The 27,687-nt window shown below is 40.5% G+C and overlaps 1 protein-coding gene across 8 annotated transcripts in view; it reads left to right on the forward strand.

Moving 5' to 3' along the window:
• ZNF462 (zinc finger protein 462) overlaps positions 1-27,687 on the forward strand; it is a 93,828-nt gene that overhangs the window by 13,286 nt on the left and 52,855 nt on the right. For 6 of the 8 annotated variants that reach the window (XM_074932231.1, XM_074932230.1, XM_074932234.1 and 3 more), the window contains exon 2: positions 27,356-27,607. In XM_074932231.1, the coding sequence (XP_074788332.1) occupies positions 27,388-27,607 (220 nt within the window). In that variant the 5' untranslated portion in view covers positions 27,356-27,387. Of the gene's footprint in view, positions 1-8,386; positions 9,683-27,355; positions 27,608-27,687 lie in introns of those variants that run through there. The other 2 variants (XM_074932232.1, XM_074932237.1) reach the window with 2 other exon arrangements.

The following is a 27,687-nucleotide window of genomic DNA, read 5'->3' on the forward strand; positions in this document are numbered from 1 at the left end:
GCATGGGGGTGGATCTACAGTGCAGGATGTGTAATGTCAACATGAAGCATGGGAGCTGGCAGTAAGAAGGAAAGCAGCCATTTCATGCCAGTGCAGGAAGCCTAAATAGATTTTTCCCTCTGCATCTTGTCCTTTTGTGCTGCTTTCATACTTGGTATTAAATGATTACCTTCTGCTTTGTCATCTGCAAATTTCAGCCCAGCAGGGTTTAATTTCTTTCTCTTTTTGAACCTGCTTGGGTTTTTTTAAACAAGTGAAGTGCACTCCAAAAGCATGTCTGATGGTTTATAAAAGAGGCTGGGGGGAGGCTGAAGGGCAAAGCAGATCTGGAGAAAGAGAAGAGTTCAGTCATGTGAAAGTCCTGAGCTTCAGATGAAGTTTCATTGTAGATCCTTTTGGCTTTAGTGCAGAGGCAGTTTGTTCAAAAGGTCTAACCATTTGAGAACATTGTAGTGAAGCTGCTAAATGCAGAAAGGTATGAAATACTTCAAGTGATAGTGTGTGGACTTTGAAACTCAGTAATTACTAAGAAAACAGTAGAAAGCTATTGCATTTTTTTCTGCTTTCTTTTTAGAACAAATGTCCTGTTAGAATTTTTTTGTCCTATTTGGTTAAAGCTAGGGACAAATTACCATGAGACCATTTTTTTGAGGGCCAAAGTACTGTTACATGACTGTCAAAATCTGCAGAACAGGAATTTCTAAATAAGCGTGCTAAGCATTCTGTTGATTTAAAAATCTAGTGATATGTATTCTGTCATCTCAGTCACAGACTGGTCAACGGGTTTGGAATTTTTTGTTGTTGCTTTTTGTCCCCCAAAACATTTGGAGGTATTTTTCTGGGAGGGTCTAGAATAGCAGAGCTTGCTTCCTGATGGGCATGGCAAAGCTGAACTTCATAACTGGAGCTCTCATGGTTTCTATTGCCTGTTCAGCAGGATTTTCAAATAAAAATATTACAGCTCCCCTTGAATGAATCCTTGTCTTAGATGCTGTTCTGTGGTAGCCTGAAAAGGTTATGACTTTCTTTGTATCTTCCTAAGAACTGGAGTAATCAACCCACAGGTATGTTTTCTCAGTTTCAATTTGGTGATTGGAGGAGAGGATGCATATAAAATGTGGCTTGTGTGCGAGGACTGTTTGTTCTGTTCTGCAGTAACTTCATCTTTACACAGTCCTCCTTGCTCCATTGGCCCCATTCAGGAGATTGGTTTTTTTTGGTTGAGCTATGGGAGTCTAGCACTTGTGCATAGGGCACCTGCAAAGACATGTCATGGAATAATTATGTGAAACTCAAACACCATCTTTCAAGACAGAACTTTTTCTTGGTTCCATAGATAACCCCATGTTGTGGTAGCTGTTTCAGCATCAGAAGTATAAGGATGCAGGCAAATCAAGAGACTTTTTCTAAGGTATGGTTGTTCTTGTCACGTCTGTCCATGTAATTTCGCTTGAAGGTTTTATGTTCTAATAGCTGGTAATTTTGTGGTTTTTCTAGAGGTGGTGAACAATTTTTAGAACATGATGGAGAACGTTCATCAGAAGTGTTTCTTCATATGCAAATGAATAATGCTTATAGATTTTGTCTGCACCTTTTCTCATAGAACATCTCTATACTACACAGAAAATACATTGTCCTTGACTTTTTCATACTGACAAAGGTGCTACTTGCTGAAGATAGTTTATTATAAATAACTACTAAGATGATAATCTCACCACAGCATGCTTGGCATTCTTCCACTGAGTTAGCCTATTTCAGCAAGGAGCTGTCGCTTAAGATACAAAGCAATCTGCAGGGACATATGATCACACACACTGACTGTTTTCTCTGTCATCATGGATGCCTCATAATTTCCTGTGTCTGATAATTAGGAACTGGAATTATTATCTTGTAGACCAGGAGGGTCTAGCACCAGAAAGATGGACTTGAGTTCCCATCTCATAGACATCAGATTACAGAGAAGTTCCCAGTTATGGAGGTACTAGTAGGTGAATATCTGTTGGACATGATTGTGGGGTTTTTTTTGCTTTTTTGCTTGTTTTATTTCTGATGTCACAAGGATAGATGTGAACTACTGAGGAAGCTCTTGATTTATGTATTTCATGTTAGAAATTGTGAAGAAGTGTAAGTCTACCACTGGCAATGGTGTAGAGGGGATTTTTTTGTGTGTGTGTTGGCTTTGTTTCAGTAAATGACTTCAAGATCTTTGAATTATTTTTTTTTTTTTAGAAATACTGTCCAAAAGAAAGACTGTGATAAAGAGGTAAGAGGCTGTATCCATTTTTCTGAGGGTATTGGAAAACTAATATTAATACCCATATAATGCTTAGTGTCAAGATTCAACTGTAGTCACATAGCTTGATGGTACCTTTTTTGAATTTGAAAAATTGATACCACCTTGTGGTACCTGGCTGTTGAACTATCATGTTATTGCAACAGTTGTGTGATGGGTATCAGTGGCTGTTGTAAGCAAACTTCTTTTCAAGTGAAATGCTGGCAAGTGCTTGTGTTTTATTTATTCAGAAACAATTTGGTTAGGCCATCTCTACTGCTTTGTTAACAGTATAATACGAATCAGATTTTTTTCTAACATCCATGTTACTCATGGATTCTTTTCCTTGACACCTGACGCTTCTCAGAGTCCTAACAAATTACATTTCAAGCCTGGGCACCTATGGTTGCTTCAAAGTATGGAATGTGGTATTTAGTGGAAGAAATTGGTAAGATTGAGATGGAACAAATGAAGGTATCAACAATGATGATGGAATTTTTTTCCTCCCTGATTTGACAGATCGTGTTAAATCCTGTATGTATCTCAATAAGACCAATGGGAAAACAGGACATGAAGAATTTAATCAAGACACTGACTTGCAAGTCTTTAGTAATCAGTCCTTTTTACAAATCTTATGAGTGTTAGGAGTTGACTCTCATCTGGGAAGTAATGTGCCATCCTCTGAAAGGAAAGCATGGAAGAAGGAGAAATGGTAATTATCTAGTGATGGTATCTTTCCCCACAAGGTCTACAAAGGCAAATTCCTGTGTTCTTTGCTGAAATTATGGGAGTAGATTAATGATGGGATGGATTCTGCTTGCAGATAAGATGAAGAAGTGATTGGAACTGGTTCCTGATGTTCAGTAACCCATGCATGATTGTGGAGTGTTCTTCATCTCTTAATATCTGACCTAGATGATGTTACACTTCAGCATGGCTGTTCAGAATCTGTCATGTCAAGAAGCCATATAACGTGGGTGACCTTGTGGCTTTAAAGAAAATCCTGTGGAACTGTTAGTTTCAACCTTACTGAAGGACACATTCTGAAGAGCTAGCTCATTAAGCAAGCTTTGAAGGGTGTGCTCTGCAGAGCAGCTTCCTGTTATTTGGTTAATGGTTGACCTAGTTCTATTGCCATATGCCTCCTGGAACGCATTCTAATATAAAATATGTGCTAAAGCAAGTCTGGGATAATAGGAGGAAAGTCAAAGCCTTTATGAAACAGAAATCATATAATGCTGTTGCATATTGGAGGGTATTGTAGTTGCTAAAAATGGCAATATCTTCATGGAACTGTATTGATTCTGATTGCAAACTCAGGAGTGTTAATCAGACCCATTCATGTAATTTTTTTCGGACTGGCCTTGTACCAAAGGTTTGTATCGGTAATTCCCTGTGCTCCATATGTGAAGCTAAAGTTAGGGAATGAAGCACTCAGAGTGATATTATAGCTGTGAGGAAAGATTAGATTAGATTTGGCTAAAGGCAGGAGAATTTTCCTCCCATGGTAGGTGGTTTTTTCATTGCAAATGATGGATTAGCAAACTTTTTCCTCTTTAAATCCTGTCTAGAAGCCAGAAATAGGGATTCAAGCTTTTACTTGGTATGAGAGATGACACAGTATACATACTTAGGCAAAAATATAAGAAATTTGTAGGTAATAGATAAAGTTCGACCTCCAGCCTGAATGGGTACTTTCTGACAGGCTGAAGTTCTGAAGAACCTAGGCTGTGTTTTCTGGTTAATTTGATTTTCTGCCCTAGGAAAAGGAAGGGTGTGTGATAACAACTGTTTTCATAAGTAGTGTGCATTATGGTAGAGCAGGGGGAAGGGAAAATTAAAGCCATGCTTGGTAACCTTTTGAGAGCTCATGACTCTATCAGTGTATGTGGTGATTTCTTCTTCTTCTGTCAGTGTGGGAAACTGAACTGCTTACCAGACTTTACCGCTTTGAATATTCACATAACCTGGCAGTGGCTAACCTGTGTCTCTTCAGTTGCAGATGGCTTGCAAGAAGTCCAGGTGTGAATTCTGGGCAAAGGTATGTCACCACAGCGGTGGGGGTGGCTGGGGCCAGCCCAGTTTATCTGTGTGGGAAGAGGTAAGCTGTCAGGACCTGTAAAGGCAGCTGTAGTTGAACAGCATGGGAAGTGCCTAACCTGCAGGGATGTCTTGTGGTGGGATCATCTTGTACCCCTATAACTCCTTCAATTCAAGGCCTTTCATGTGCTTCTTACGACTCTGGGGCTTATTTGGTTAGGCTATGAATACTTTGGCTTATTTGGATAGGATATGTGAAGTGACAGTGTTAAACAGTTTTGCCTTCTTCCTCAGTGTGTTAATACTGAATGGTTTTTTCATAGGAGAGCTCCTGGTTCTGGGGGAAAACAGACTGCAACATTTTTAGTAGGACACAGTGTGTTGCGTGAGCTGTAATCATATTGGTCATGAAAAAAATCACTGCTCTAGGGACTGACACAGGCACAGCTATTTGTGCAACCTGATCAGAACAAAGGATAATGCTTCTGCTGCAAGATCAGACAGATCTGACGTTTCAGCAGGCTGAGCAAATGAATGGAGGAAGTGGTCCGCCTCCTCTTATCCATTGTCTCGAGGATGCAGGCTCATAGAGAAGAAAGGCAGGTTGAATAATGCTTCTGAAGGAATATGCTGCTTTGTGTTCTGTGGGAAGAGAGCAAGCATGAGTTCTAGAAGTTCTCTGCATTGGCAGGCTGACAAGCTTGTAACAGGAAAGTGTAGCTGTGGACTACTGGTGTTGAATGAGTACTTTCTCTTCTGTAGCCTGCCTAGAAAATCTTAACTGTTATTAGGAAGCTGACTAAATGTTTCAGGCCTGGAATATGGGACCAAGTCTACCTTGAAGGAAGCTCAGTGGGTGTAGAAGTCCAATTAACTCTGACCTCCTAGTAAAGAATGATTTAAGACTTTTTATATACATTATGCAATTCAGTGGTGGTTTTTTTGTTTGTTTGTTTTTTGGGTTGGTTTTGTTTTTGTTTTTGTTTTTGTTTTTTTTCTCTTGCACGTCCTCCTTCTTGTAGTGTCTCCCTTTAATAACTCATCTGTGTGTTCTGGGATACCTCTCAGTTGTGTTCCTGGTGGGATTTTTACATAGGGCGAGCTGGGCTGATCAAATTACTGGGACAGTCAGAATCTTCTGCTTGGGAGAATTCTTCTGTTGCTCTTGCTCCAGCTATCAAGCTTCCATAGCCAAATTATCGCAAGTGGGATTTTAGTAGCAAGCTCCCATTTTAAAGGCATACTGAGGCCAAGGAAATGAGAGAAGAGAGGGAGCAGGACAGGGATTTTTGATAAGCTGGGCAGAATCGAGGGTTACTTCATGTTCCAGAGCTATAATATCTGACTTCCAGCCTCAAGGGGAATTTCAGCTGAGAAATTAATCCTTTAGAGGGAGGGGTGCAGAAGTTCTATCAGTATCATAGCTGGTTAGCTTTCTTCTGTATTACCTTTTTGTGCATGGTTACTGGGACTAGAAATTGCTAGCAGTTAGGTTTCTCATGATGATGAGACTTTTCTATAAAACCAGTTTTCTTTAAAATAAAGCTTTTCTTGGCTCAGGGACCCATAGCTGTCATTTTGTTAGCAAGCATGCTGTAAGTTAATGGAGATTAGGTTTGTGTCTGTGATAACAGAACCAGTCTTGGTGATCCATGAGATCCCTTTCATCCTTTGTCCTCCCACATACTGTCTAGAAGGCTATCTCAATTCAAAAGAGAAGTAATTAGTTCCACAGGATTCTGAGAGACTCCATCACTAGTGCGCAGTACAGATGAAGATGCTGCTTTAGGAGCCTGCTTATAAAAGCACATCAGAAGGTCATCAGACTCCTTGAGTGTAACTGTGTGTTGAAACTTTAAGATGTGTGATCACTGGGTTGCCATGATTGGCATTTTTAGTATCCAGAAGTAATTGTGAAAATTCCCTCTGTTTGTTGTTAGGAGAGCATTAGTTAAAACCCATCTAGGAGGATGTGCCATGCTGGATTTGACCCAACAGAACCTTCAGCACTGGTTTCCAGCTGCTTTGACATAGACCAAGTACTGTTGAGGAGAGGAAATAATGATAATAATTGCTTTGCCTCTTTTTATTCATTCGTGGTTACACTGTGTCTAAACTAAATCAGTGTTATTTGGACAGGGTGATTAAAAATGCATGTATTCCAAAACTGTCTAATGGAAAAGAGTGCAGTGAGCTTTCAAACAATGCCTGGGTGTGAGGACAAGAGGAAAAATCTCCAGCATGGACATAAATATCACAGATAAATCAGGGAACATTCTCCTAAGTGATAAACATTTGGGTCTGAGAGTGAGCACTTTCTGAAAGAACAGTATCAGCCTGATGCTAAGCAGAGATAAAAAGTCAACTGTCCATTGGTGAAGGCTGCAAAAGAATTTATTATCTTCTGCTTACTCACCTTTTCAGGAAATAGGAGGTATAGGGGATCTTGGCTAGTTTTGGAGATCTTCAGAAAAGCATTCTTGGAGGCTGTTACATTTCCCAACTTTATATTAAGCACATTTTGTCTTTGTTTTGTGGAATGTTTTTATTATTTTCTTAGTAATAGAAGTCTTTAAGATATAAGACAGTTGGACTAATCACTCACTGTTTTTTGAAAAGTCAGAGCACTGTACCAATCATAAAGCTGATAATGTTTTCACAAAAAAAAGGCTGTATCATGGCTTACATAAAAGAGGAACCACCAAGGGTTGGCTTTTATGAAACTCCGAACAAGAACAATGTGCTTGGTTTCTCAGACATCCATCAGGTCAAGCAAGGTGGATGTCTGAAGTTCCCGTGGCCAAATGTTTAATTTTGGAATTTACCCATTATCCTTAAAAGACAACAGCAAATTTCTGAGCTGTTATCAAATGTCACAATGGAGTTGAGCTGAAGAAGGGGAATCATCAAAACATGTATTTGTAAGTCTTTAGATCTGAGTCTAACACCATTTGTACTTTATTTTTCCAAGTAAAAGGGATTGAGAATTGGATCAGTTCTTCAGGGATCATCCAGATGGAGGCACCTGCTTTTGCAGCTCCAGGAGAAGGGGACTGTGGGATGAGAAAACCTAGTTCAGAGAGTGCAGAGGAATCATAGGTCTCATCGCCCACTGGCTTTTATAGTGTATTGGCAAAGTCTTTTGGGGCTTTCCATGACCAAAGTAAATAATGACCTTGCTTTGATAGATCAAAGAAATAACACCAGTGTTGTGCCTTTGAGAGCCTTGATCCCAAAGAGAAAAGCAAGGGTTTTCCTTTTTATTTTGGACCCATTCCATTGCAAACAAAAGCATCCTACAGGTCAGGCAAGGAGGGTATCTGACAGGTTTTAAAGCGACTTTTCCTTTTTCCTTCTGTTCTCTACACCCGTAATTTATATTTAAACATGTATCAGACCTAAAAGCTCCTCATTCAGTTTATATCTGTAACGGATGGAAAATGTGGAACAGAAAAAAGTTCTGTGACTCACTCAAATGTTTTGGCTTTGTAGCCTATGTGGACTTTAAGAGTCCCTGTCTTCCTTTTAGCCTAGAAGACAGTGATCCTCCAAAGTAATAGATATCACTCAAAATGGTTAGAATTGGTAGGTGGACTAGTACAGCTTTTAGATGTATAAACACAGGAAACACTGTTGTCCCTCTGCTGATCTGTGCAAGTACCACTCTTGGAATACTAAACCTGCTCCTGGGGTTGGCATGTCTGTAAAAATTAGTGTGGAAATGCTGGGGATAGTAATGATCTGAAGTCTGGAAAATTGTGCTTCACAGTAAGAGCTTTCAGGTAGTCCATTACTCCCTTTGAGACGTTTTCAGAAGTGATATTTAGAGGACTAAAAGCAGTTAATGTGCCAGGCTATGTCCAATATTATAGGAATCTGGAATCTGTACCAAGCTGTAACAAGATGCAGTGGCTGGAATCTAAGATTAGAAAATGTTTGCTATATAAATAGTTCTTTATTTCTAATTTAATAGTGGAAAAAGGTTAAGAGCTATTGGAATAACTAATGGACTCTGTAGGAAGTCCTAAGGCATCAAGTCTAAGCATATTTTCTCTGCAGATGCTGTGGTGGGAGACAGGCTTTAGACTGTTACCATTGAGTTGGACGTGGACAACTGTGTAGTTGTAGAAGGTGAACTTTCAGTAAGATGACTCCCACTGCTGTTATCTCATGTCAGGTCAGGGATTAGCTGTTTTAAAGAACAACAAATGGGAATGCTGTAATTTAGAGGTGTAGGGAGTCTAAGGAGTTGATTGAGTTTTACCAGAATGTGCAAGAAGACTTTCTCACCTGGCAAAGGGAAGCAAATAACCAAGTGGAATAAGGCTGACTGAAGGTTTGTAGTTATCAGTTTATGCTTAATTATCTGTAGCTGGTTTTCCTCCATTTCCCCGTTTCAGGCTTAAAACTACAGACAAATAATATGTATTTTGTTCTCAAAGTAGAATCTATGCACAAGGTTGGTGGAAGCTGCTTTCCTCTTAAAAATGGGATGCATTTTCTTGTTGTCTCAATAGAGAAAAAGAAGAAATGGAGCAGGGTTTTTGTTGTCCTGACAGAGCTATTATAGACTTTGACACTGTGGTTTCTAAAGGATCAGTAAATCCCATAGTCAGAAGAGTCTGGTTTCTTCCGGACTCTATAACCCAGCATTTTAGTCACCCAGAACTTTAGTCCTGGTTTTACAGACAGGAACTAGAGATTTTGATCCTGCAGGTATCACAGGTTGTGGCATAAAAACCCAATCAGAATTTGTCAACATGTCAATTTCCTAGAGTAACCTAACTTTCTGTTAGAGCTATCCCACCAATTAAGAAAGCATTTCAGTAGATTCAAGGGTCTTGGCCCTTTCAGTAGTAATCTGTTTCATTTTTTTGTTAGACAGCTCTCAGAATGTTAGGCTTTTGTCTGTTACGGATGATAAATCTAAGACACTTAGAGATTAACCCTTTGTCTTCTGTGCTAATCAAAGACTTTAACAAGGAGCACTATCATTAGATCCTCTTCTTTTGATAACTGATGCACAAACAAGTCAGTTTCTGGGAAAAATGGTATATTAGCTTGGTTTCAAAAGTCATAATGCAGTAGAGACCTCACTGTAAATGCTTTTCTTCTTAACTTCATAAAGCAATTGCTAAAGCAGGATGAAGAAGAGTTTTGATTCCCTAATTGACAAATTGTTTTCAGTTCTTAATTTGTAGTTTCAGTTTTGGAAGACTGCTTTCAAGATTCAGAACTCTGTATTGCCATAGTCTAACTGGCGAGGTTAGAAGACAATGGGAGAACAAAGGAGTTCAGGAATGAAGAAGGAGAAGGAGGTCTGAGCCGTTTCCTGTTTCTTGGTTTTGGAATGAGTGACTATTTTAACCTGTAAGTAACACAGATTAGTGGCTGTCTTCTGTCATGAAATGCTTGTAAAGTTAAGAAGATAACTTTCAACAAACTGTTCCTTCCATTTCTCTGTGTAAAATCTCTTCTCCTAGGCATGGGTGCAGAGGAGCCTTCTTTCTTAATTTGAACGTTTCCTTTCTTCTAGTAATCAAGCCTACAGATATAGCTGTGTGCTCAGCTGAAAAGGAAACCACTTTTTTTTTGACAGTGAAGCTTCACTGCCAAAATGATCTTGTACTGCAGGTGGCTAGAGGTATATGATACAAGTTAGTTTGTCAGCTTTGGAACACATCTGAAGGGCAGGCTCTTCAGGAAGGATGAACTGTAGCACCAGTCCTATGATTAGCAAGTCTGGTTCTGCCTCCTTCTGAGACCTTGATGATCCATTGCAGGTTCTGCTTTCAGGTAAGGAGATACTCCTATTTTGATCCTCCACTTCATAATAAAAGGCTGTAGTAAGTAGTAATCCACATAAAGGTCTGATCCTCAGTTGGAGAAAACTGACAGAACTCCAGCAAATTTCTAGAAATAAAAACCTGAAGAAATCTCTAAAAGCATGGCAGTTACTGGGACTTGAACAGTACTCTGCTTGTAACAATACAGCAGCAGGAAGTTGGAATGACACTGATGGCTTAATCTTTCTGTGATCTCTTGTTTTTTAATGAGGGAGTGAAAATCTTTAGGAGATAACTTTGTTCCTGTTCTCTTGGTGGTATTGGTTTGCATAGCTTTGTTTTTCTTCGAAAACTAATAGCAGAAGACTATCCAACCTTCAGGAGTGGAGCCATTATATGTGGGGCTGTGCAACAGGAGCCAAAGTTTAAAAATAAAATACCAGGCTGCCTTCCCGAGGATCCAGACATAGCATACACACACGCGCACACATAAGCAGTATCTTGACTGACCACAGTTATATCAGCTACTGAGTTCAGACCAATGGACAATGAGAACCAAAAAGGGAGTCTTGTTCCTCAAAAAGAAAGAGGAAGAAGTGTAAGACTCCTGCAGCCTCAGATACCAGTTTCTGGAGTGCATGGGAAGCCCCTCACTATCAGCAGTGTTAGGAGACAGTAAGATCAGATGACTGTCAGTCATTGTTGGTGGTATCTGCTGTAGCCCTTTCCCAGCCCTCCATTTTCTCAGCCCTACTGAGTAATGGTTCTTGGCAGAGCAGTCTTCTTTGAAAATGTGCTCCTTTCTTAAGAGATACAAGCAGTGGCTTTTATTTCCTGCTGAGTGCTGAGTGACCAGCACACCCAACATCTTCAGAAGAAAGACCAACTCCTTTGACTTCAGAGCTACCTTAAAGATACACATCACCATCATCGTTCTCTGTTAGGCTGTGGAAATAGCAGATAACCAGTTTGCATCTTTCTAGAAGACATTGAAAAGGAAGGGCCTACAGAGGAGGTAGTAGGTAGACCAGGAAGAGTTATTTATGGCAGAAAAGCAGAGATTTAAGGCTTACCGCCAGGAATACAGCTCGGAAGGTGAGGTAAGTTACGTTAGAAAGGAATCATCTTTGGAAAGAAGAGGTGACATTACTCAGATAAATAGAAAACTGGAAGATTCAATTCTTGATCACTGATGAAGGTAGACAGGGATGAAGAATATGAAAGATTTAACACTTTTTTGCCTGCTTCTCCAAAACACTGATGTTATATCAACTTCCAGACTTTGCTTGATAATTGTGAGCTGGGATGACAAGGGTGGGAAGTCAGGGTTCCTCCAGCAGCTTGGTGTGAAGCAGCAGGGAGTGTGCTTCGCTCTGGTGACGTGACAGAAACTTTGCGCATGTAGGAGCTGTGCATAGTCTTACCTGCCTGTATGCTGCCTCGAGCTAGTGTGCTGAAAGATTGGAGCCTACACTTTTGACTGCATGGAGTGGGCAGGTGCGGTTTCCAGAAAAAAACCCTGATCCCCAGGTGTGCTTCATAGTAAACGCCAGCTAGATTCTTATCTAGGCTTCTTCCAGCTGCAGCAAGCATGTTTGTGTATCTCAGCTGACAGCTACAGGGGGGGAAAAAAAGAAGAGGTGTTACCACTTTGTATCTCTGCCCAGGCAAAGTAACAGTCACAGCTGCCCATGATACACTTGCAGTTTGGCAGAGCTCAGGCTGGTTCTGCTCTGCAGACACAGGATGAAGCATGCTCAGTATGCCTCCAACAGAGATGCCAGCAGTATCTTCGTTTACTACAGAGGCTGCCCAGTGTCTGTTAACTCCTACAGAGTTTGGGTTCACATTAAATGAGTTCAGGAGCCCTTGGTAGGCTGTGCATACCTCTCAGCACAAGCTGATCACCTTTTTTGGAAAGTTGTGTTTTCTTAGACATAAACGCTCTTAAACTGGAACACTTATCTTGATGTTTTCAGAAGAAAACTACAGGCTTCATATACTAGTTGAACATACACTGAAGGTGATGCTATAGCCTAAAATTTTTGTAGGACTTGATTCTCTTATAATCTGAATAGTTTTTTAAAAAAATGCATAAAATATCTGGGTCTTGTTTGTGGTGATGTCCTAACAAGGAAAGGTAGGTGCAGCTGTCTGCATGTGAAAACTAATTGGTTTGTTCTCATAAATTTTGTTAGCTGGGGTAGAGTGAAAGTGCTTTGTGGCTCCAGCTAGCATTTGTGAAAGAGAGGTCTTGATTAAATCAAACTTCCTCTTCTTTGGTCATGAATATCTCCTGCTTACAGAAGACATTGTGGAAGACCTAGACTGTTCCTCTTTCAGATATTTTGATAAAGGAAGATAAGGACAAGAAGATTCCCTTTGATGACTTCTAGTAAGTTTAGATGTTTTTTGTCCAGACATTACCTAGAACAATTATTAGTATGTTGCCCATTATTTAGAATAGTTTGGGAAGAGACTAGAAGGATTCAGCAGTTTGAGCAAGATCATATTAAGAGAAAAGCCTCTCAGACCATGTAAGAATTTCAGTTTTTTTAGCTATCAATCCCTCAAAGCAAAAATCCTTCCTCACCCCCATAAAAAGCTCCCTTTTTGGATGGCCACCTTTTTTTCCATGTTCCTCCTCCCACTGTGATCTTGAGTAATAATGAGGGTTAGACCATGTTCATCATCCCTAAACTCTGTCTCCCCTCATATTCAGTTCTGCAGACATTTTGCTGAGTTGACCTAAATTCTTCAGCAAAAGGCCTGGATTGTCTGCAGAAAGCTGGAAATGGCAACTCCAGTTAAGAAGTAAATACAAAGATAAATAAAGAGCATCAGTTATATTCTTGTGTGTGGTGTATGATTTACCCCTGCTCCTGAAATTTTAACTTCTGCTGCACTGGAGATCCTTTCATTTATAGTTATTGTGGGAAGTTATCACTGGGATATCAGGGACAGTGGCACAGAAAGGTAGCATGGCATAATGGGGAAGGGCTGGAGTCTGGAAACTCAGTTTCTGCTGCTGGCTGTGCCACAGGCCAGTAGAGGTGATGTGGAGCCAGGTTACTTCACTTCCCTGTGCCTTCTCCAATACCACACAAAGGAAGAAGGTTTTCCGTGCTGCAGACTGGTTCACCTTGCTTTTCACACAGAGAAAGCCTGCAGCAGTGTGGCCTGAAGCTGCATGAGTCACATAAATAGGTAGCAACTGCATGGTGTGTCAGTATTGCTACTCGACATATTTAATTCTGCCTTTTTGTTCCTTACACATTACCTACAGGTTGTGAGTCTTCAGATTCTGTTCAGTAATTTGAGGCTGAAAACCAGGGCAATACTTAGTCTTTTCTCTCTCTGAGAGCAAGTAACTTCTGCTGACTTAAATGACATGTTTGTGATAAATGAATGGAAACGTGAAATGTATGATACTGTCTTTAGTCTTGCTTTGGTGTTCCATAAACAGAAGGAAAAATGAAATATCTGCAGGACTGAGTGTATACTTCTGGCACAGACTCTTTTGTCAATGAAGTCTTAAATTCATGTGAAACTTTCATTCTGCATACATTCCTGCAAACAAGAACCCACGCTTGAATGAATGCTTGTTGCAAGTAACAAAAAAGTACAAATGCCTTTTATTCAAATGAGTTTTAAAGGGAAAAAGGGCCTAGAATGGACTACAAAACACATTATGTCTTACTTTTTTTTCTTCCATACTCTTAAAGGATGTTGGCTAACATAAATGAAGTGCCTCAAAATACTTTTTTTATGTATTTTGGTGCCACAAGGTTCACGTATGCCTCTTTTGGGATGAAAAAACGGGAAGGAGATTCACCTGACTGGCAAGTGGTGTTCTGAATGCTGTGTCTGAAGGGCTGTTCACTTAGCTGGACTCTAACTGAAAAGAGACATGTGTTGTTTATCTCTTTGATTGTTCATGTCTCCTCTCCATGTGTAGTTGAAACGATGCATCCTGTCACTTTCAACCAGCATAAATCTGAGCACATGCAATCTTATAGCAGTTGAATCTATGGTCTTTGTGGTTAAAGTGGGGTTTTTTTGCTTGCTTGTTTCCATCTTTGTTCCTTTAGTAAGAAGAAGAAAAAAAAATTTCTTTATATAGTTCTGCTTTGAAGTAATCCCGCTTTATTTTGAAACCTCTCAAGCTGGAAGATTCCAAGACATTTGATCTACCTAAAGTATTTCTGTGTACCTCTTAGAAAAGCAGTAAGTTGGGAAGCTTGTTTCCTCCCTTTAATTCAAACTTTGTTTCCTTTTTTAAGTGGTTCTGTAATCATCAATAAAACCAATTTCAATTATGTACCCCTTTGCTTTGGAGATGTAGAATATAGAATGTGTGTCTTTGTCATTACCATAGGTGAATATTCTTTCTCTTTGTTGAAAACATTGTGAGCCAGACTACCCTTCCTTTGCTTTCAAAACATTACTTCTGAAGTTTTCAGATTAATTAAAAGACACATTATATTGCATAAGTGTATCTCATCAGTTTGAAAGTTCTGTTGGGTGTTTTAAACCATCACAGGGCTTGAACCTTCTGGGTTCTTTGGGGTATTTTTAAAAATTATTTTGCCTTAAATATGTATCATGCACTTTCATCTACTTTACATGCAGAGTAAATGTCAAGGTTAGCCTACTCATGGAGTTATTTAAACAAAGCTACTGCAGTTTCAAATCACCCTCCTTAAGTCCAAAAGCGTCCAGTGTGGGTACAGCCTCACTTCTCATTCTTCTAACACATGGCTTGGTGTGACATGCAGGATGACCTGGAGGCTCGATGGAAGTATTTGTAGGAAGACATGCTGAAGGCAGTTGCAGAAGGCTTCTAGTGAGAACAGTAACACTAAGTGCATCCTTCAGAACAAAATGGATCTGCTCCATATGCAAATACACAATGAACTCATTGTATTTCTGTTTTGGTCGTGGAGCTGTGAGCAGTCAAGATGTTCTGTCCCCTCCATTCTAGAGAGGGAATATCCCTGGAGCAGTTAACTCTCTGTAGTTAAAGCAATGGCTAGTGTATCAATGGGGAGAGAGAATTGCTGCTCACACTGCTTTCATAGAGCCAAGTGTGGATGGGCTTCTGGTTGTAGCCAAAAGCAGAATACTTGTCCTGAAGAGACACTATCCCCTGAATTTTCAGTAGTGTGCCTGTATTTGCAACGAAATAAGAGATTTTCTGAGGACAAAGCTTATGAGAAGGCCATTTCTTGGCTGATTATTTAATGCTTCTCTTCTGGCTTCTCTTTGTTGCATCTTAGTATTTATGTGCAAAGCCAAAATCCTGATGAAGTCCAAGGTACCACTGAGCTGCTTTTTTTTGAATTTGTCTAAATCTTGGTGGTTTTTTTCAGGGAATTTTTTTTCCTCTTCGGAGAAGGTCCCATTTTTGACTAGGCACATACATGAGCACTTTCTACAAAGTCCTTCCACCTGGAATTTACCCAAGAAGTCTCCTCTCTTAGGCTATGACAACTGAAAATCTCTTCCAGTCTTTACCTTGTGTCAGACAGAGTGCTCTCCGGGGGCCTATATTGAGCTTTCTACATCCTGCCTCTTACAGAAATCAAGCATTTGGGTTCAGTTTCCAGGTTAACACAGATTTCCAAAGCTTAAGGACACTTAATTTATCTAGAGACTTACTCTAAGTGGACTGTCCTATGCTTTTTGTTTTCCGTAGTGAAGGTATGCCATCTTTTTTCAGAGAGTGAATAAAACGTGATGTCCAGATTTCAGATTGGTGATGACATGAGATAGCTAAAATCTTTAACAAATTATTGTAAATTAAGAGAAGCTGCTAGTTTAATTCACTGGGTTAAATAGCAGGAGTGGGTGGCTGGAAAATATAAGATCAGAGTGTTCGTGGTCTCCCTTTAATTTTTTTTTCAAACAGATGCTTTTTATGTTGATGAACTAGTCTTGAATTGAACTTCCCTTATGACAAGAGACATTATTTTCTTTATATATAGTTTGGTTATTGTTTACATATTCTGGGATAAAGTTTTGGCAACTAGTTCTCTTTTATGAGCTTTCACGCTTTATCTTTAGGGTAAAGGGAGAATAGTTCCATTTCAAAATGAGAGGAATCTTATGAAAATGGGAAGTGATTATTTTGCTCTAAAATTTTGTTAGCTTCCTAGTGATATAAAATGCTTGAAAGTTTTCCAGTTTTAAATGGTCAAATGTAAAGCATTTACAACCGCACTGAAAAAACAAGTGTCATGTAATGGACCTGCAGAAGACAAAAAAGCTGCAATAGTTCTGTAATATCCATACGCTTGCAAGGATTGTAGCTTTTGAAGGATGCAGTTGGTTATAGTCTCAGCTCCTCTTAGCCATAGGCTTTATTACAAAGAAAGTTATTTTTTCTTCTTTATGGTCCATTTTCTGTTTGGATACTTCTTAGAAGGAAGAAAAAGAAATTGGATATTAGTGGCTGACCCTCAAACAGCTGATTTAAGGCAAAAAGGATTAAACTAGGACAGAAGAACTCCGTTAGGAGCTTCAAGGTTTTACCACTTTTGATACAAATCAGATCTAATAATAGTGTTCTCCTTAATTTGAGTACGTCCAGAGTAGTCAGGGTAAAGGACTGTTTATTATTGGAAAGACAAGAAATAAGGTTAACATTGGGGGTTTTTATTTTTGTGAGGGAGAATGTTCTTAATTATTACCTGTATAACAAAATATGTTTCTTTTATAGACAGGGAACAGCAGCTTTTTCTTGGTTTTAATGTAATTGTTTTTAATGCCTCTTTGATCCAAACACGTTCTGGCTGGACAACTTCCATTAAACTTGGTCAGTTCATAGGTACTGTGATCCATAATCCCAGAATCACTCTGAATTACTTGCCCCACCTTTAAGTGCATTGTAGATGTTCCACTTAGTTTCTCCTAGAGACTGCTATCTGTGTTACCACAGACATGATGAAGATTGAGCCATTTAAGTATTCTGTACTCGGACTGTATATATTACACCAACTGCAAAAACATTTTTCCTGGAAAAACCAAGTGCGTGGACATGGAGGTTGAAGGGGAGTAAAAGAAGGAAAGTTATTTGGACCCAGGATATTGCATTCCACTGTGTATATACTGCATCCCAACATGCAATCCACTGGAATGAATAGATAGATAAATAAATAGATAGATAGATAGATAGATAGATAAAGTTACTTGGGACTAAGTAAAGTATTTTGGACAACATGTTAGCTGCAACTTATTCCTCCTTTTCAGCAGTATCACTTTTCAGCCATCAGTGATAGAACCAGCATCTTCCTGCCATCATCCCAAACAGACAACAGATCTTCACTTGCACAGGTGGAAAAGATCTTTTGGAAGGGATGGCAGGGAGAAATGTGGCAGTCCAGTGTTAATCACTAGTCTGAGATCTGTCAAATACTGGAAAAGTATATATTACTCTACCTGGGGCAGAGATGCTGGCTGCCATACTGCGAGTGAGTCAGTGGGCAAATAAAACTCTGTATTCTGTCTGGCATTATAAATGGGTCAGTGATGGATTTGTATTACCTGAGGAAATGAACTGGCTGACTGAGAGGCTTCTGCTTGCTGCCCAGCAAATGTCAAATATAGCAGGAAGCTTGGGGGAAGGGGAGGAATAGCTGGAGACAAAGGCTGTGTTCAAATAGCTTGGATGTCAGTGGAGCTCCTCAAGAAAACTAGTGTTTCTGAGGAGTAGACTGGGAAAGCAGAGCAATCTTTAGTCTTTGTTAATCAGCGCTTTCTTGTTCTCCAGTAGGGTTTCAGCCATAGATCGTGTTTTAATTAGAGTTGTGCATGAAGTGGGTTTGGGTCTGCATGAGATGATGTGCTGTTCCCAGCTTTGTTTGCCGGTACAGAACATGACTTCAGATGCTCTGGTTTTATAGGGTTAAACCCATTCTTCTGACTGCCTTTTTTCATCCTGTCTACATGTCTTCTGTATGGGGTTAACTCTAAAGGAGTGCCCCTGGAGCATGCAAGATCTCAGGATGGACTGAGGGAGAGGACCGCATCATCTCCAGGATCCTTACTGGACTGAACTCTTATTGGTGATGAAAGGCAGACAGTGGGCTTTGGCTTGCTTGGATCTGATCCACACAATGTTTCTTTGGTTCCCAACTGCCCTGTCAATTTCTCTTACTTAGAGTCTTGAATGTCTACCAAACTGGGCGTTGTATTATGGAAATGATCTCTGGCTGAAAGATTATCCTCTCACCAGCCAAGTTCAGTCTCTGTCACCACTGCTACAACACGGGTCCAGTCTCTGCACTTCAAGGAGGCGCATGTGTCCAGGAAACCATCATTTCACATCTGCCTTTCAAGATGGTGATAATCTCTATTTTTCCTTCTTGAAGACACTTTTCAGTAGCAGTCCCAAAGCAGAGCTTTTGCATTTGTGGTCTCAGTGCTAGTGACTTGATTTCTACCTCTGTGACTACATGGAGAATGCCTGCTTGTGTTTTAAACCAGATAAGTTGGCTGGTCTAATCTCAGATCTCTAAAATTTTGTGGCTCCTAAAATGTCACGAGTTCATATATTCCCATGGTTTGGCTCTGTCACCAGTTTATAAAATGTATTTAGCCTCTGTAAAAACAACGTGCTCTTTGCAAACTAACATTGGTCTTTTTTAAAGCATGCCTGCAACCCAGCAGCTACAGCACTGTTAAGTGGCCACAGAATGGAGCATGTAGTTCGGGATGAATGGCAAGATTACTTTTAAAGGCACTACAGCCTGCATAAGCCTGTTTTAGGGTTAATTTAAGGGCAGGTGGCCATGAGGAGATAATATTTCCTATCTTCGGTCACACCTCTGTTCTTTCCCACTGCAGTTCATGGTCTAGCAGGGTATGTGGTTGAGTTTGTCATATCTGATTTGTTACTGGCAGGACCCATTTTATAACAGCTCTGACTTTTCTTGTCAAGGAAGAGATCTTTGCTGGGGTTATGCCAGGCTGAGGGTTATGCCAGGCCTGCTCCTCTCCCTCCTCCTTCCAGGTCGAGGCTGATAATGTATCCTTTATGTAAAGATCTCCTAGAAGATGCTATTTGCAATGCATGAGAGGGAATTGGGTTGTTCCTTGAGCACACAGGAAGACTGCTGCTGTGTTCTTCAGCACCACCTACTGACATCTTCCTCTCCCAAGTTCATGTACACTAGGGAGTGCACTTCACTTAACTCACAGGAACTGGATTTCTTGAGGTAAGTACACTCTTGGCTGGAAATAGAAAGCCCAGACCCACTGCTTTCAGTTACATTATGCCATATGGGGAGCACTACGGAGCAGGGTACAAAAGCCAACTTGCTTGGCTCTGGTATCTGTTTTCCTAGGTTGGGCCAGCCCACTTGCCTCTTGAACATGTATGCCTCTGCAGAAGGGCGTTGAGAGAGGTTGGGTTGTGTCAGTGAGGTGGATGACTTGACTTGTTTCCCGTGAGCATTTATTATGGGAACGAAGTGGCAGACCACATTTCTACTGTAGAATTCTGCCCTATGCTGTTCCATCTTCCTCTTAAATCCTGGAAGGATTTAAACAGGTATGTTCTTTAAAGGTTTTGACTGGGAAAATGGTTTAATGCTTTTCTGGTGTGTTTTTAATTTTTTTCTTCTTCATCTTCTGGTAGGAAAGGAAACTTAAGTTTATTCTATTAAAACATGATCAAAATTCCCCCATTCCTAGTAAAATTGTTGTATCTTCCTGTAACACATGGCTAAGTAAAAACGTTGCATCTTCTTGTAACACATGGCCAAAGTAGTGTCGCCTTTACTGACTCTGAACCACAGGAAAACTTGACAGAACTGTATCTGTATTTGCACCTCCACAGCTACTTTTGTGCAATAAATTAAGTACCTGACATTTAATAAGGGAAAAAGTCCTACTCTGACCATGTAGTTGTTCAGATTCTCACATATATTTAGATTTTTTGATTTCTGTAGGGATTAATAATTTGCCATGAAAGTAATTCAGGAGATCAGAAAAAACTACCGTAGTCTTGTTTGGAGCAAAAGCATTTAATATTCAAGAGTCTTCTCAAAGGTAAAGTTCTTCATCCTAAGCCTCAGCTGCCCATGCTCTCTACCATGTAATGCCTCACAGCTAGCCTTCAGGAAGGAAAGACAAAAAAATATCAGAATCATACTTTCTATGACTCTGTCAGTTTCTCTTTTAATTAAGTTGTGGGATTTTATTTGCAATCCACTTTTATTTTTAAAGTTTGACATTTGAAAGTATCATTCAGGCATTTAGATGGCCTCTTCATGTATTTTTTAAAAAAACCCCAGAGATATATGTAGACTCCAGGAACCCAAAGAAAGAAGGACAAGAAACGTGATTTGTGAGAAATGGAAGAGGACTGATAAGCATGTAGGTAGCTTGAATCAGTAAAGCTTTTTGTAGTTTGATTACTTGTATCTAAATTGTCTTTGGTTGATTTGATTTCCTTGCAAGTAACACATGGGTGTAAGATCAAGTATTCCGTCTTGGACTTTTGTTTTCCTTGCTAGGGAAGTTTTTGTTTTCCATGGTGAGACAACGGTCAGTTTGCTGTGTCTGCTTGAGGCTGGGGACTGCAGTCCCTACAAGACCCTTCGTGGAAGCTGACATTGTGCTCTTATCTGTGATTCTTTCACACCTCCTTTAAAATCTACGGTGTGTCTTTAGTCTACTAGGGTCTTACAGTGAGATGGTGAATATGCATTAATGTTCAGTAACCATGTTTTTCTGTTTTGAGGGTTTTTGTCCTCATTTTTTGAAAAGTCATAGTTTGGAGAACCAGTTGAGCTGATAGAAATGTATCCATTATTTGGACCTATTTCAGGTAATGTATATGTTTATGTACTAAGTTCCCCAAAAGAAGAATAATCAGAGGTTCTGTGAATCCTTGCTCTCTTCTTGGACTAAAAAATGCATTTATGCTTCTGGTAGCTCTTAGCACTGTGTAGCCTCTCCTCCACAAGTTTTAAGACTAGTGTGGTTTATATTTCCTTAAAATGTAGAAGATTTTGCAACCTATACAGTATTTTGCAAGCTTTACAGTGATGCATACTATGGTATCAGGTATGTTAAACGAATGTGAGCATTCGGGAACATAAGCTAATAGTAACTGTGTAGGGATCAACAAAATTAGTCATCCTGTTTTCCATGACAGGGAGATTTCTGAGGTTTGGAAAATAAGGTCCAAAGAATGTGTAGTAGGAAGACCTCCTCTTGTGGAGTTGGGCCTGGAGCCCACTTCAGGTTTGAACAGTCTTCCAGGTGGCTGGAAAAGTACATTTGAGGAAAAAAATTAGTGTGTCTCTGCTCAAATTAGATTGCTGGTTTTACTGTTGAGTTGTAATGAATCTCTAATAGACGTTCTTTCCTGAAAATATCTTGTATTGTAATACATATTTCCATGTAGGTCAACAGAAATATATACTGTAAGAAATGGGTTACAGGATCACAGGTATCAGCTAACATATTTCTTTCATGGTTATAACTGTTGAGTTTGAAAATGTAATAACCCAAACCTGGACATCAGTATGGAGATCTTGATAACAAAAGTTGTAACTGGTTATAAAATTTTACCGTAAGTCCTTTACAGGAAAGTATGAACCACAAAGTAAGTATATTGAGTGGACAGTTGCAACCTAACCCATGGAGTTCTATCATAATCCAGTTCTATCAGTCAAAAAAAAAAAAAAAGTGAATAAATAAATGGTATTTCAGTGTAGTTTATTTTGATGCCAGCTTGGAGGAGTAACTCCAAAGACACCCTTCCTCAGAGGCTCAAGAATCCTAGTAGCTTGACTGGAATTTGGTCATTGAAAAAGAGTTGAGTAGATTTGCATAACTGTAGTTCAAAATTGAATTTATTCTTTGAATTCCTCATGAATTATGATTAAATTTTTTTCATAAACAAAAGATGAGGCTGGCTTCCTCCAGTTAGAAAAGCCCTCAGGTTTCCAGTTTCTCAAATGTATAAATTTTTGCATTGCTCCTATGATTTTACTTGTTTAGTCATCATTTTCCCTTATTATAAATAAGAAAAAAAAAAAAAAAGGGCAAAACAACCCCAGATCCAAGGATATCAGAGCAGCAGCTCTGTCATATATGAGCTGAACCTGGCCAGGGGCCCAGGTGGCACAGCTGGAAGGTCCTCACTGCAGCTGTAGACACTGGTGCCTCATAAAACCCAGGCTTCTCTGGCAGGAAAGATTGTCTATGGTGTTACTCATGGGAATTTTGAAAACTTGTAGTGTAGGTAGTTGCTTGTGAATCTCATTGCAGTAGTGTTTGGTGGTTTATTTCTGGTAGGTTGATTTCCAACAGCAAGAAAAAGTCAGCATGGAGATTAGACCATCACTGAAGCTTCCTGCGTGTTTCAAAGGAAAAAGATGACTGCAATGTATGATTCCAGCCTCTGCTAAGACATTTTGCTCATGTGGATCTTCTCTGACCCACTGTGCTGCTGGGTCTCCCAGTGGAGAGGCAGGTCAGGGCCTGGCAGCATGGGAGGAGCCCCGGCTTTCAGAACCTCCCTGGGGCTCGGCCAGGTTGTGGGCATGCAGAATAGCCTGGTGCTGCAGGGCCCAAGGCAGGCCAGCATTGCTGGGGCAGGGGCTGGTAATGCAAGGGGGTGAAAGGGGCTCCTGGGCCATGGGAGAACCCCAGGAGGGCTGTTCAGGAAGAGCAAGGACACACACACACTGCATCACCAGGCTGCATCTGTGCGGTTAAAAGGGGTTCGGCCGTGTTTCTGCTGGTGTGATGGGGTGTGTGACAAGATAGAATTGTAGAATCATGGAATCATTTAGGTTGTAATAGACCTTTAAGATCATTGAGTCTAACCGTAAACCTAACACTGCCATGTCCACCACTAATCCTTGTACCTGAGCACCACATCTACATGTCTTTTAAATACATCCAGGGATGGTGACTGAACCACTTCTTTGGGCAACCTGTTCCAATGCTTGGTAACTCCTTTAGTGAAAAAAATTTCTTTCATCTCCACCTTGACATGGAGTAAAATAAAAGCTGTGCATGCAGTCTGTGTGTGAGGTAGGGCTGAAGATGCCTCTGATCATCCAGCAGGAGAAAGGCTTGGAGAACTGGAGATTTCTTTGTTTTACATGTGATGTTACTAATACTGAGCTGGAAGTTCACATAGTGTGTGTGGTCTGACTGACCTTTTCAATTGTGGTTATGCATGTGCATATTAACTTCTAGAAGCTCTGCTGACTCCGTCTCAAAATATAATGGATGGGTAGTCAAACCACAGAAGCTCAATTTTGAGGTCAGTGCCTTGGGCTTCACAATTAATTTTGTTATTTTGAAGCTTTAAAACCAAACTTAAACATAATGATTTGTACTATTTTGGCTGCTGCCAAATTTTGTAATGAGTGTTGTTCAACAACCACAATTATTTTGTGTTCTGGATTTTTAAAAACCTAGAAATTTAATGCAACTGTGTCTGTGATGTTCTCACATATTTCTGAGTGTAGAGAAGGATGTCGAAGACAATATAAGACTTCACCTTGAGTCTTTAAAACTGTGGCTTTGAAAATCTCTGTTGCCCAATGTTTTGGAAGCTTTCCACTCCTAAGGAGAATACCTCCATATTAAGCATTAAAACTATGTATTTTAAGAAGAGGTTGTAAATGCAAATTAGTCAGACAATGGCATTTTAATAATGTTTGGTGAGGTTAGCATCACATTAGTAAGGGAGTTTTAGAAGTCACAGTATCTGTAGCCAGTGTGGTTGCAAGAGATTAGTTGTGAATATATTAGAGGGCTTGTGGGATTTATGGATTCATTTCATGGTGGTTGTGTTTGGTTGTTTTTTCCAGACTTCCTGTTCTGCTGTTGACTTAGTGGATTTGGTAACTCCTCTCCCACTCCACCTCCATTCCCCTCTAAGTTGCCTTATTATGCTGTTTGAAAATGTAAAGGATTGTGGAATGCATTGCCTTAGCTGGTCATGATGGAAATGTGCAAATTTTGCTTTGTCTCCTTTGCTTGATGTGTGTGTCTTGCCAGTGTATTAACATCTGCTCTTGAAAATGCTCTTTGCTGGTGGGTAGATGGCTCTATTTCATATCCCATGCCGACAAAAAAGAAGAGAGAAAGATGCATATTGTGTTTCAGTTTCTTTTGATACATGAGCTCAAAGTAGCAGTTTGTTTTTCTTCACCTTTGTGCAGTGCCTGAATTTTAAAGAAAAATGTGGAAATGGTAGAGCAGAATTACTGACAAAATGCTTCATCCTGCTTTCAGTGTGATGCATGGTGAAAACATCAGATTGAAGTCCATTCAGCTGTACCTGATGTTTGTTCCCCATAGCTGCAGTAAAATTAACCTCTTCTCTGATTTGGTGCTGCCTTTGTGATATAGATCCTGCTGAAATTCAAGCTGGAACCCATTAGAAAGTCTCCATCTGTTTTGGTAATCAGCTGCTATTAAAGATCTCTCAACTCTTCCGTTCTGGTTTGTAGCAGAAGGGTACTGACACACTGTCATAGACAGCAACCAGCATCCTTGAGGATGCCTTCTCCAAGCATCAATGTACCGTGACTGCTGGAGATTGGGATGGTGGTGGTTTTTACCTCTTAAAGCTGCCAGGTTTATCTTTTTTCAGAAATCTCAGGTTTGCTCTCCCATCTGGTTTTCTATGTGGTAAGCTGGCCTGAAGTTTCCAAAAGAAAGCTGAAAGCAGTTTGCAGTGGTGTTTCTAAAGGGTCTGAAGTTTTCCAGGGTGGTGGTGGTGAGGGGGGAAGAGGAGATTTGTGTGCTTGTGTGTTGTTTTTCCTCTCTTCTACACAATGGAGCTTTCAGAGAACCTCTCTTAAAAGGCATAGCTACAGCCTTTGTGTGAAGGGTGTGTCTGCTGGCAGGGTTTGCTGATGCAGACTGGCTGGCTGGTGATTAACAAAGGTCATTAGACTTTGGAATCTGGCAGGGGAGTTGGGTGGTGTGTCTCCTGCGCCAAGCAGGAGGGATCCCCAGGGACAGGGGAGGCTGGAGGCACACACACAGTCCCCCCCCCGCCACCCCCCGGCCCACCCCCCCTCTCCCCCCGGAGGCTCAGAGCTGTGTATTGCCTCAGCTTGGACCAGTGTCTTGATGCTGTAATGCTGTGTTTCTGGAATGAATGGTCACATTTATCATCCATGGGGCAGGGAAACCAAACCTAGGAGATGGTTGTGGGCAATCTGCTCAGGGAAAGAAGGTGCTGCTTGGGCAGTGCAGGGTGACACTGATGACATGATTGGGGAGGAGATCATGCAGGATAAGGAGAGATGTGCTCTGGGGATGCTGATTTTTCAAGTATCACCCAAGGAAGAGGAGGAAAAAAAAAAGGGAAAAAAGAAAAAGCCTGGTGTGCTTGAGATGAAACTGAGATAAATGAGGCCATGTTGTGCACAGGCGAGAAGCTCTGAGCCTCCGAGTGCAGGAGTTGTCTGATCTAAAATGGCTGCTCCCAAAGCTCAGAGGACTAGGGCAGCTTAGTGAGTCTTAAAGCTTCAGTGACGCAGGGGCTCATATCTCTTGAAAGTGTGATAAACACATTCAGCAGAGCTGTGGCTTGTTTGGCTGAGATGAAAGGACTAAGCTTGGGGGATGGGTAGTGAAAACTGGATGATCTGCTTTTCTGTGAAGTGCTCTAAATGCAGGAGTCGTCTGCTCCATGGAAAAATTTGTTTTCAGGTCTAATGGACTGTGCTAAAGGAGACGTGGGGTGGGGCTTCACTCACTGCTGTAATTTGATCCAGAGCAGATAGCAACCTCTTCCACACAATTTGGTCTGGTGCTTGCACATAAAAGCTTGAGTATTTCGATTATTGTAACTTTGTTAGCTGAAAAGAAGCTGGTGCAGCATTCATTTTCTTTATTGGTAGTGAGGGGAGAGAAGGGACACCGTGCAGCTTGCATAGGTAAGTATGTGGAGAGTCTCTGTGCTCAAACTGTCCAAAGTTTGACTTGCTAGAAGTTTTAGTTTAGCAGGCTATCAGGAAAAGCATTCTTACATACAAAATCCTGATGCAGTACCCTCTCCTGTTTCTTTTCCCTGACGTTTTGGAGCTTTCTTCTTGCTGTGGAAGTAGCTTCATACTCTACATACAATAAACACATGGAATTCTCAGTGCTTTGGGCTGCTGTTGTATCTTGGACCTCTGAAATGCAGTCTGTTATCCTTTCCCCAGTGCAGCATATGGAAGCTTGAAGAGGTAATGCCTGTATTAACATGGGGAGGTTGCTGTTGTGCCCAAGTATTATTGCACAGGATGGGAGGGTCTTTCATCTTGCTTGTACTTTGTGTCTCCTCTCCTTCATGGTTGTGCATAAACATAAACTCTGTTGCAGGATTATTTGGTCACAAGCTGAACCACCATACTTCCATGTTACTGTGTCTTATGTTGCTCAGTCCTTATAGGTGTGTAGGACTCTTGGATAAACCAAGGAAGTCATGATGTCTCTGAGTCTTCGTAACTACTGTTTCCATTGTACTTTCTCAGTATTCCTGTTGCCGTTGCTGTCCTTTTTTTCCCTCCAGTCCTTTCCATCCGACTGCTAATGCACAAAGGTCATGGCCCCAGAATAGACTAAAATAAAACTGTAAACATTCTAACATGGAATGGAGATGCCCTTATAAAGCTTGGTGGAAGTAAGGCAGAGTGAAGCATTCTCCTTGTGTTCATGGAGCTGTATCTCACCTTGCAATTATATCTAGGTTTTCCACCAACACCAGGACCAATAGGATGTTGAGAAGAAAGGCACATTTCTTCCTGTGAAGGCTTTTGATCTATGGTGGTGAATCAGGCAGGACTTGGCAACTTTCAGGAAAGTTGAGTGGGTTTCATAAAGGCAGAAGGCACTATCTTCTGATGGCAAATTTCAGTGCATGGCTGGGAGTAATGTGCTGTTTCTCTGTCATATGGGTTGTGGTCTTTGAACAAGACAAACTTATAAACAGCAGCCCTATCCTGTATAATGGAAAAGCCAAGAGGACCAAGTCCGCTGAACCAGTAGTCACTCGTCAGAAAGTTGACTGGAGAGTCAGCTACCTAGCTGGGATTTTATGTGAATCTGAATTTATGTCTCTTAGTATGGTAAGAAAAGGTTGAGTTTTATGCTGCAGTGTTTGTGAAATCTCTGGAAATGACTGATAGATTATAAGCTTGGTATTACCTATTTTCAGGATTTGTTACAAAGGCATTGCTGTAAAACTTGTATCCTTCTTCTTCTCCTGTTTTTCTTGCAGAATTTTCTAATGTAAAAGATCATCCCTGAACCATGGAGGTGCTGCAGTGCGATGGCTGTGATTTTCGAGCTCCATCTTACGAAGACCTAAAAGCTCACATTCAGGATGTCCACACTGCTTTTCTGCAGCCAACGGATGTTTCTGAGGAAAGTCCTAGCCAGCCAAGGTCCGGTTCGATGAATGCTAGCAACCAGACTGAGGTTGAATTTTCTTCTGTAAAGGATGAATTTACAATTGCAGATGAAATAGCAGGTAAGTTTCAACTCTTAAGATGGATCTCAACTCATAATATCTCAACTCTACATGTGGCTTATTTCAGTGTGTTTTGGTTT

Source organism: Athene noctua, chromosome Z (assembly GCF_965140245.1).
Source record: "Athene noctua chromosome Z, bAthNoc1.hap1.1, whole genome shotgun sequence".
In the NCBI taxonomy this organism is placed as follows: domain Eukaryota; kingdom Metazoa; phylum Chordata; class Aves; order Strigiformes; family Strigidae; genus Athene; species Athene noctua.